This window comes from Cyprinodon tularosa, unplaced genomic scaffold, assembly GCF_016077235.1.
Source record: "Cyprinodon tularosa strain WSP-4 unplaced genomic scaffold, ASM1607723v1 ctg21, whole genome shotgun sequence".
Taxonomy (NCBI): Eukaryota; Metazoa; Chordata; class Actinopteri; order Cyprinodontiformes; family Cyprinodontidae; genus Cyprinodon; species Cyprinodon tularosa.
Genome location: NW_024038778.1, coordinates 1,896,094 through 1,906,916, shown reverse-complemented (window position 1 = coordinate 1,906,916; position 10,823 = coordinate 1,896,094). Strand labels below are relative to the sequence as shown.

The window sequence follows — 10,823 nt, the reverse complement described above, 5'->3', positions numbered from 1 at the left end:
TACGTCATACAAGCATGGCGGCTCACATCTTCTAATCAAACGTTAGAGGTCTAGTTTATTAAAAAATAGATCTGTTATGGCGGAGGGTGTTCAAGCTTGAAGATGTTAGCTGTCAGGTGTTGTCTACGGCAGCGGAGTAAAATATCAGTGGCTAGTTTTTCTCTATTTTCTTCTCAGAGGACGACTTTAAAATCACTGATAGGAAAAACAGACCGAAGGTTCACTGTCCTTCCTTGTCGGCTCTCTGTGGATCACTGCGCCAGGTTCGTGTCCCTGTCTGCCTCCTCCAGAGCTGATGCTGGAGCCTCACCTGAGCAGGAGAACTTTGGTTCTCTCTCGGAGGACATTTCATCCAGGAGGTCGTTCAGGAAGAGCAGCCCGGACCTCCGAGACCTGCGACACGAGCGAGAGTCCATGGAGGAGGAGGAGGAACCTCTGAGGAGACCTTTGAGGAGAAATACCCCCTACTGGTACTTCTTACAGTGCAAGAAACTGATAAAGGAGAAAAAGGTTGGGGAACTGAGATATGGATATGGCTTTCTTCACCGTCTTCGGTTTATATTAAGGTGTTTTTATTGGTGTTGCAGCTGCAGGAGGCCCTGGATCTGTTCAGCAGAGACATGCTGCAGGAGGAGAGGCTGCAGCCAGAGGAGTTCAACTACTCTGTGCTTATAGGAGGCTGTGGTCGAGCCGGACAGCTCAAAAAGGCCTTCAAACTCTACAATGACGTAATAAAAAATGTCTTAGATTGACCCAGAATTATTATAAAAATTATTGCTATTGACTTATGTTTCATTTAGGCCCTGATCCCACTGCAGGCAATGTGGCCCAAATGTGTTGTTTATTTTACGGGGTGAAATGATCAGTTCAGGCTCTTTGGAACCAGTATGAGGCTGCTCACCTCTGGGCTCACCTCCCAGGAAGTGGCTCAGATTAACAATTAAAAAGGCATTCATACATCTCCAGTCTGCCACATCATCATATTTTACATCATACACATTAGAAGATGAGTATACATCATGGCTCCAGCCTTATCAAAATATTACATTTTGTTCTTAGCTGAAGGACACCGCTCTCATTCCATTTCTAAATCTTTGCCACGTACGGAATGAAGATTATAATTGTATATCCAGACAGAGGAACTGTCTTAATTAGATTAAATATTGCGACGGGAAGCCAATACCAAGGTGTATTAAACTCACACCTCATCAATGAAAGTTATCGTAACAACAGTAAAGATGACGAAGGATTTTACCGTGTTTTATATATATATATACATATATATACATATATATATATATATATATATATATATATATATATATATATATATGAGTCATGGGTACTTGTTGATGACATAAAAATAATTTCTAATAGCATTAAAAGAGCATTGAATTAGAGTTACTCATTCCTGTATAAACCCTGTTCCAGCTTTTTATTGTCATTACATCGTCACAAGTACAGAGCAACGAAATTGATTTTCTGCATTTAGCCCATCCCCTTAGGGAGCAGTGGGCTGCCATTATGCGGCGCCCAGGGAGCAGTGTGGGGTTAAGGGTCTTGCTCAAACCAGAGTGGCAGTCTGTGGGTGTGCGGCTCCAACTCAGACCCTCTGTATCCCAAGCTCCATGCCCTAACCACCAGGCCGCTACTCCCCTGACTCGTATCTGATCTTATGGAATGTGACTGCAGTCGGATTAGTGATCTTGAGGTTTATCTCAATCCAATTTATCACAATATTGTTCTGCTCAGCAGGAAACGGACAGAAACTGGGATAGCAATACTGCAAATCTAAACAATAAGTAAAGTAAACTATTAATCCTTAATTTGAGAAGGTACATTATATGATCTGCTAATGTAGTTAGCACTTAGTAAGATAATTAGATGATATGAAATAACATAACGGTAGTTTTCTTATTTCAAATGGAAATTTATCTTATTCCAAATTGTCTCACTTACTTGCTCAAATCAGGAAAAATGTGAACGACCACATAAAAAAAAAAAAAAAGATCTGAGCATTAAAACCTTTATTACAGTAGGGCTGTTAGATTCCAGTTGAAGGGCTGTCATCCTATAGATGCCTCTCTGCCTTAACACACCTAGTTTAATTTGACTTCAATTAATAAGGGAATTAAGCAATTCAATGCAAGGTTTTTGAACCACAGAGATATCTCGAAGTTGCGGGATACTGGCCCTTGAGGACTTGAGTTTGATATCACTGATGCTTTAATGTCTCCTAAAGCACTGTTATGTACTGTTGAAAACAAATATTTACATACATTTTATAAGATGATACCATTTCTGTCTCTCCCTGACATTGAATCCAGTTAAACTTTAACTGTTGTAGGTCAGTATTAATAGAAGAGCATGATTTTATATATAAAATCTTTAAAAACATTCATATCAGTCAAAGCACAAAGGGAGATGACTTTTTGAAGATGTTGATTGAAGCCAATTAGCTGTGTTACTATCCACGGTGAAGGGAGACCTGCGTCAATATGGGCTGAAAGCAGACTTAGCCAGATTACAAAAAGACCTGACTTTTTGGGTCTGAACTTTGATCTAATTAAACTAAAATTGAAGTGTAGAGTATAATGATCATTTTGTGTTGAAAGGGGAGAGGCTGCAACTCTGAAAGTGTGGAGTTAGTAACATCATGGTTTGGTTTTGTGCCACATGAAGGACTGGTGCGGATACGGACATTGTTAACGAACATTAAAATTTGGGTGCAAATGGAAAAGAGAAAACACTAAAGCTTAGTATTTAACTCGTTTAAGTATATTAGAGTGATGCTGGCCCCAAACTTCTTTTGCATCCTTGATTCTGTCCTCCTTCCATTCCGTCACCAACTTTTTTTCTCTTTCCCTTTGCCCTAACAACATTTTTTTTTCTTATTTTCTTGCTCCTTTTATTCATTGTATCCTAGAAGTTTCCTTTTTATGGGATGATAATACTGTTTTAACTTAAACCCAGAGAAAACTCCCGTCCATTCAACTCTTTGTCTTGCATCCCGTTTAACGGACTTTAAGCCGTAGGAACAACATGAAGAATATTTTATTGGTTTCATACCACTGGTTTTTAGTCTTGGCAAACCTCAGTATTGGAGTACTTAATTTCAATTAATGCTTAATTCATAGTTCAAATGAAGCTTTTCCTTAAGGTTACAGCGCATACTTTTACCAAACTTTCATAATTACTGTCTTGCTGAGTGTAATTTCTTTGTGTCTCCTTCAGATGAAGAAGCGAGGTCTGATCGCAACAGATGCAACCTACACTGCACTGTTCAACGCCTGCGCAGAGTCGCCATCCAAGCAGGCCGGACTGCAACAAGCCTTGAAGCTGGAGCAAGAGCTCCGTCGTAAAAACTACCCCCTAAGCACCATCACGTACCACGCTCTACTCAAGACCCACGCCATCACCAACCACCTCCAAGCCTGTGTTCACACGCTGCGGGTACGACAGCCGCTGACTCATGGGGAACTAAAAGAAGGCCCAGTGATCTAATGAAGAGTTTGCCTATGTTTTCAGGAGATGCTGCAGAATGGACATGCTGTAACACAGGAGACATTTCATTACCTGCTGATGGGCTGTTTGAAGGACAAAGAAATGGGATTCAGATTGGCTTTGCAGGTAGTTTCATTTTTCCTTAGATCAGAGCGGTGAGCGATTCTTAATTGTTTTTTGTTTGTTTTGTAATAATTTTATAATGTATTTCCTCTGCTATTAATATGTTTCGCTGCTCCAGAAGTTTCTATATTGTGTATTTGCTGAACAGTTTCTCTTAACTGCAGGTGTGGCGTCAGATGCTGCGGTCGGGGATCCTTCCAGATTCAAAGAACTATACCCTGCTTTTAAGAACAGCCAGGGATTGTGGGATTGGTGATTCAGCTTTAGCATCAAGTGTTCTGCTGCAGTCTAACTGGAAGGCAAAGGAAGATGTTTCAGAACCTAGAGGCAAGAATGTAATAGACATAGACCTTCTAGAGAAGCAGCTGTTTCTTCAACACGATACCCACAGCAGCAGCCAGTCTGAGAGCAAATGCAATAAAGAGAAGGGATCCAACCATCTTATACCAGTCAGACCGGCAGAAAACATCTCGTTACCTTCTAACATGGTGCCAGATTCTACAGCTCCTAATTTGCTGGACCTTTTTGAAGGCAAAGGAGGAGCCGTGCTCGCTCTCAGCTCTGTAGACACGGCATCTGATAGATTGGCCCTAATCGGTGGAGCGAAAGGCTTTCTTGAGCAGATGGAGGCTAAGGGGCTAAGTCCAGACCTGAAAACTCTGACGCTCTTAGCTGACATGATGGAGCCGGGTCGCCAGTCTATGCAGATGCTGCTAAAGGCCGCCAAACAGCATCAGGTGAAGCTCGATGGGGCGTTCTTTAACAGTGCCATCCGAAGATCCATCAAAGCAGGTGATCTTGAGGATGCAAAGGTAATGGCACACACAAAGACGCTCAAATCTGAATTATGTGCATTGAATCAGAACAAGCTCCTTTTAAGAGCAAAGCCATTTTGTTTCCTTTGGTCGGTGGTATCCATGTGCATGTTACAGTGGGGCCAATAAGTACTTAGTCAGCCACTGAATGTGCAAGCTGTACTAGGAAAGATGAGAGGCCTGTAATTTTCATCATATTTTCACTTCAGCTATGACAAACTAAATGAGGGGAAAAACACATTGTAGGATTTTTTTAAATAATTTATTTGTAACCAAACAAACTATATTTGTGGCCTTTATAGACATGTCTTCTTCCTTAAGAATTTCTTCTGATTTCCACTCGTTACCTATATTTATGTTGTCGTTAGAGCCTCAAACAGTCAACAATTGCCAAAAGCAAAGAGCTGTTCAAGGACAACAGGAAGAAAGTTACAGAACTTCACTAGATGGGGATGAGTGGATTGATGTGAATAAATCAACTGTGAAAGTTATTGGCAGTAAATGGAAGACAAACAAGACCGTTGTTTGGTACAAGTCCAGGTCAGAGAGCACATGGATGATCATGAAGAGGACTGGGAGAACATCATGTGGTCAGGTTCTAGAGGTCTCCAGACCTCAACCCAACAGAAATATGTAGAGAGAGTTCAAAGAAAGTGTTGCCCAGCAACAGCTCCAAAACATTACTGCTATAGACGTCTGGATGGAGGAATGGGTCAAAATACCAGCAACAGTATGAAGCAAACCCGGTGAAGACTTACAGGGAACATTTGATCTGTCTGTCGGAGCCATTCGTCCTTTCCTGTGTTTATCGCCACCAGGGGGCATATTTCATTTTGAGTTCTGATTGTTTGATAGGGGGTTATTTAAGGTCAACCATGATTCTGTTCAGGTGTTGTTAATGAGAGGAGGCAACAGTTTAATACTGTGTTTGGTTTAGATTATGTCGAATTTATGTACTTATATAAGGCAATTAGTAAAACTATGAACACTGTTATGTTAATAAATGACTTTAATATAAGTCAAAGTACAGAGCGGCATGATAGCCTTAATTGAGCGCACGTAAAACCAACGTCTTCAGGAACTGTTCTTTATTTTAAAAGCACTTCAAGGAAATGTCCATTCTAAGAACTTCTGGAAGTGTGTCGTCCATTCAGAGCATTTTTTTTATCCCTTTATTTTGGTATAAATATTGAGCAGTAGGTAAATGTTACCAGCATGGGGTTATTATACCGGCAGCCTCTATTTTGAGGGATTTGTGGCACGCTATGACTGGTTTAAACCAAACCTTTGATTTCATATGAAGACTGCATCTATATTTCCTCTCCTAACTCCTTCCAGGCTGTCCTGCGTGTGATGCGACAGCGCAATGTCAGCCTGAATATACAGACGTATGGATGTCTGGCATTAGGCTGTGATCAGCAGGAGGAAGGTCTGCAGCTGCTCAAAGACATAGAGGTGACATCCTAATTGCAAGAACAGATTTCTCTTTTGTCAAATTAAACACACAATGTGCATAAATAAACATCTTGATCACTTGACGGATTTTAAAGCTGGTTAAGTCGCTTATCTTCCTCTTTGACTCTTGCTGCAGGATGCAGGACTTCGACCCAATGTTCATGTTTTCTCTGCACTGATCAGTCGGGCCACTCGGAGACTGGATTACGCCTATCTGAAAACACTCCTAAAGAGCATGAGGAACCTGAGTGTGTGGCCTAATGAGGTCATAATACGGCAGCTGGAGTTTGCTGCACAGTATCCTCCCAACTACAACCAGGTCAGAGCACGCCCAGATGAAAATGTCTACAATAAATTACTGGCATAGTTAATTTTGAATAAGTCATTTGGTTAATTACAGCTTCCAGTATATCACCTCTTTTCATCTTTTGTTCAGATATTGCCTGTTTTAGATAGTTTCCCTTTTTTTTGTTCTCTCAATTCCAGTACAAGTCCAGAAACAACTACCTGGTGCATATAGATGGTTTCCGTGGTTACTACCAGGAGTGGCTGAGAGATGTACCTGCTCAGAGTGCTGAGGAGGAGCAGGCGGAGCTGCAGTCTAACACGGAGGTGGCAGTGAAGGAGAATGAAGCTGAATATGGACTGACCGATGCTCAGAGGAATCAGAGAGCAGCAGCCAGGAGATATAATTCTCACCACAGAGCGAAGAAGAACCACACGGTTTTAGCTCAGGGATGCAAATAAGGAAAAATATCTCTCTTCCATGAACCTCTGCCTACATTTGGCTTTATTAATATGAATGGAATAATGTCAGCAATAGCAGAGGTCAGAGAATATGGTTACATGTTTAAAAAATGATAATGCAATTATATTTTATTATGAATTAAATAGATTCAACTTAATTTTTTGTCTTGTTTTTTTTTTTCTGTGTGGCTTAGCAGTGGGGAAGATTGAGGTTATCCAAACTATTTAGTTTGGTTTATTTAGTCCACTACTGCCACTGCCAATTTAACAAACCCTCAGCATAATTCTACAGCCACCATGCTCAAGAGTTGCTCAGATGTTATTGGTTTGGAAATGGGGTAGCTGCAAATTTAAATACCAGTTAGTTTTATTTATTTATTTTTGCAAGGTGTTTTTCTTAAACATTTTTATTTGTGTAGATGAAATGACATGAAATAAAAAAAAAATGAAAATGGATTGAATGAAAGTTTAAGGAAAAAAAGAGCATGAAATAAAAAACTTTAACTGATGGAGTTTAAGCAGTATTAAAAGACATCAACTCATGTTTACTGGGTTATCAATTTCTCCCAAGGTTCATGCATTTGACCTTATCTTAGAATGTCTATTTAAAGTGATAACAGTAACACCAGTTGAAATTTATAATTTAATCTTTTTTTTAAATCTGGAAGTAAGACAGTTCTATGTAGCGCTCACTGGTAAACTTATGGCAAAGAGGAGGTTCCCCTTTAAATTATGACTCAGGAAAAATGCTACCAGTTATTCAAGTTGAGTTAAACGTCACCAGCATTAATGTAAAGCATTAAAACAAATGTTTAGGTGGTTTAATGTGTTACATACAGACTAAGAGTTAGGCTCAGGTTTATGTAATAAAATGCATGTCAAGAATATGAACCAGGTCCTGTATTCACAAAGATTAGAAGTAGCTATGAGTGACTTTGAGACCAAGCTCAGAATTCCCCTTCAATAAGATAAATTTTTCACAAAGCACTTTAGAAGGCTCAAAGTCAAAATTTTAAATAGTGAGAAAGAATAGACTTAGACTTAGACTTAGACTTAGACTTCTTTATTTGTCATTTTGTATGCACAGGGTGCATACAGAACGAAATTGCGTTACATACAGCTTATGAACGTTGCATTGATATTTCAAATGGCACGAGTTATAGAAAAATACAAAAAGTGCAGCAGTGGTCAAAGTGTGAACAGTGCAGAGGATAAGAGACAGTGTGCAAGTTGCAGTGGTTCAGTGCAAAATGGCATTTGTGCAAAAAATGCGTTATTGAAAAATACAATGAGATGAACAATTTAAAGGGCTAAAAGTTAAAAGTTCAGCAGCATTTGATGCCCGATAATGTGCAATAGGTGCAGAGTTCGGATTGTGGATCAAAGGTTCAACAGTCTGATGGCAGTGGGGAAGAAGCTGTTGCACAACCTGGTGGATCTGCAGCGGATGCTGCGGAACCTCTTTCCAGAGGGCAGCAGGGAGAACAGTCCATGGTGGGGGTGTGAGGGGTCTTTGATGATATTACGGGCTCGGGACACACAGCGCTGTGATGAAATGTCCTTAATGGAGGGAAGAGGAGCCCCAATGATTCCTTCCGCTGTCCTCACCACCCTCCTCACATTCTTCCAGTCAGAAGCTCTGCAGCCTCCACACCACAGAGAGAGACAGCTGGTCAGAACGCTCTCTATGGTGCTTCTGTAGAAGGTTGTGAGGATGGGCGGGGGCAGGCGGGCTCTCCTCATCCTCCGCAGAAAGTACAAGCGCTTCTGTGCCCTCTTCACTAGAGATGAAGTGTTTACAGTCCAGGTGAGGTTGTCCGTGATGTGCACCCCCAGGAACTTTGTGCTGCTGACCACCTCCACAGCTGAGCTGTTGATGAGCAGTGGAGCATGGTGGGGGCGGTTTTTCCTGAAGTCGGCGATGATCTCCTTCGTCTTCTCCACGTTCAGGATCAGACTGTTTTCACTGCACCAGTCCACCAGCTGCTCCACCTCCTCTCTGTAGTCCCGGTCGTTGTCGTCCCTGATGAGGCCCACCACCGTGGTGTCGTCCGCAAACTTCACGATGTGATTGGTGGTGAACCTGGGGACGCAGAAACAGAAAACAGAAAACAGAAACAGAGAAGTTGTTTGGCTGAGGTTGAGTAAAGGAAGGCATAGATCCCCTCTATTGAGTTCAGGTCCATTCCTGGTTCTCCTTCTGGGCCACGCCCTGAAAACCTCCAAGAGAAGATGCCTAGAAATGGTCCTGGTCCAGTTACAAAACCAACCCTGCTCTATTTCTCTCCTGCTAGCTCTCCATGAAGGACTGAGCCTCTCACCTTATGTCATTGAGTCTGTTACTAGCTACTCCAAAGGGAGATGTCACAAAAAGAAACAAGCATCACCCAGATAAAGAAAACCAGGGCATCAAATCACCCGGAGGTCTCCATCATGTGAGTCCACCTCCTTCAGAGGAAAGCTGAAGGTGGTCGAGGGTAGGGGTCATAATCTGCCTATTGGGATATAAAACATCTCTTAGTGTATCATTCATATTCAGACAATAAAATGAAAACCATTAAAAAAAATAGTAGGTTTCACATACTAATAGAGGTACATCTGAGCATTCCTTTTTCTCAATCCAAATCATTATTGGTCCTCTTTTATCATCTACAAAACTAAGCTCTGGAGACCGACCCGGTCATGGAAGGTTGATCCAATTCTGTTGTTTTGCCCACACATTTTGAAATAAACATCCTTTGCAAGCATAAAGACTCAACAGGGTCCACTAGATTTATTTGTTTACAATAGTTTAAGTCTTCATACTGTCTAACAAGATTCTAAGGGCCATTGAAAAGAAACAGGCCCACAGTATGACTAATCCTCCACCACACTTAGCAAAGGGCCAGGACATGTTTTTTTTTTTTTTTTTTTTTTTTCCTTTAGTAGTACTATGTAATCACGAACACATGATTCAACTTACAGTTCCAGTAGAATGGTTTCTATGGTGCCCCCCAGATGCCACTATAGCTTTGCAGAGGTTGTATGTCTGCTTAAACAAACCTGGTTTGTCAGCCTACTTGGTAGTAATTCCTATTTACACTTAAGAAAAAAGAATATAGCCTGTAAGGCTGCTTATATACCTCTAAAGGATGGGCCAATAAAGGTGGTTGAAAAGAAAATAATGTTTATTGCCTCAGATACAATAAAAAGCAATAACTAAGCTATTTAAACTCTGACTGCCTGAGTTTTTTTGGCATGACAACAGAGAACAAAGAGCGAGGAAATCTGCATAGCTGAAGGAATGGATGTCATCAAATAGTTGCATGGGTTTGTAACAGTTCCGACGCAGTCATAATAGATAAAAGGGAAGCACATATTTCATACAGAAAGCAGGGCATGCAGCAGCTGAAGATTTATCATATGATTGTCATCAGTTTCAAATTGCTTCTTTGTGCTTTATGATTTTACTAATGCCGTAAACAATAAAAACGTTGCTGAATGGGAAATCTTGATTGTGGCAATAAAAAAAAAAAAAAATTTGGTCTTCTTCCTACTGAATTAACTAAAATTAAGTATTTAATAGACCCTATTCCTTACCCACAATGCACTTTTTAATATCATGTTCCTTAAGCAGAAGCTCAGAAGAATCATTTATTTTTTCTTCTTTTCATGTGAGTTGGACAGGAATGATTAGTTCAGATTTTTCAGAAGGTTTTTTCTGCATGTCACATTGTTAAAAATATTAAACTAAAAACTTAAAGCTGCCTCGAAGCAGAAGTGAAAGAGGAACAAAACTCCCGGGACTTAGGTGGAGTTAGGACCTCATGACTGCAGCCCACAGGGAACTTTCTAATGCGCAACTCTGAAGTTAGTATCCGATTGGTCGCTTCTGACCCCCGGCACTTTAATAAAGGCGCATTCCTTTCTTGACAAGTTAAAATTTTGGTATATTGAATATCTTAGATGAAGGAAATGTATGCTCTGATTTTCGTATTTTAACATAGATCCAACAATTAACTCTAGGTTTAGCATGTCTAAGTAACTGATTAAAACGGGGTTTATTCAGGGATCCTGGAGAGAAGTGTGCATCAAACCTCAGATTCAGGAAGGGCAGTGTGGGTTTTGTCCTGGTCAGGAAACAATGGAATTACTCTACCCCCTCAGCGGGGTCCTGCAGGGTGCATGTGAGTTTTTTCC

The 10,823-nt window shown here is 40.7% G+C and overlaps 1 protein-coding gene across 1 annotated transcript; it reads left to right on the top strand.

Annotated features, from left to right (window-relative positions):
• Nucleotides 1–6,802, top strand: ptcd1 (pentatricopeptide repeat domain 1). Its single transcript, XM_038285343.1, has 8 exons — nt 1–510; nt 588–728; nt 3,235–3,453; nt 3,529–3,630; nt 3,792–4,439; nt 5,781–5,897; nt 6,034–6,216; nt 6,384–6,802. The coding sequence occupies exons 1-8, from the start codon at nt 103–105 to the stop codon at nt 6,642–6,644; spliced, it is 2,079 nt and encodes a 692-aa protein (XP_038141271.1). The 5' UTR covers nt 1–102; the 3' UTR covers nt 6,645–6,802.
• The last annotated feature ends 4,021 nt before the right edge of the window (nt 6,803–10,823 follow it).

Bases quoted from the DNA above. Each gene is read 5' to 3' on its own strand.
- ptcd1 (XM_038285343.1), top strand. From the start codon at position 103: ATGTTAGCTGTCAGGTGTTGTCTACGGCAGCGGAGTAAAATATCAGTG. The intron at 3,631-3,791 runs GTAGTTTCATTT...TCTTAACTGCAG, and splicing joins GATTCAGATTGGCTTTGCAG to GTGTGGCGTCAGATGCTGCG. The intron at 6,217-6,383 runs GTCAGAGCACGC...TCTCAATTCCAG, and splicing joins ATCCTCCCAACTACAACCAG to TACAAGTCCAGAAACAACTA.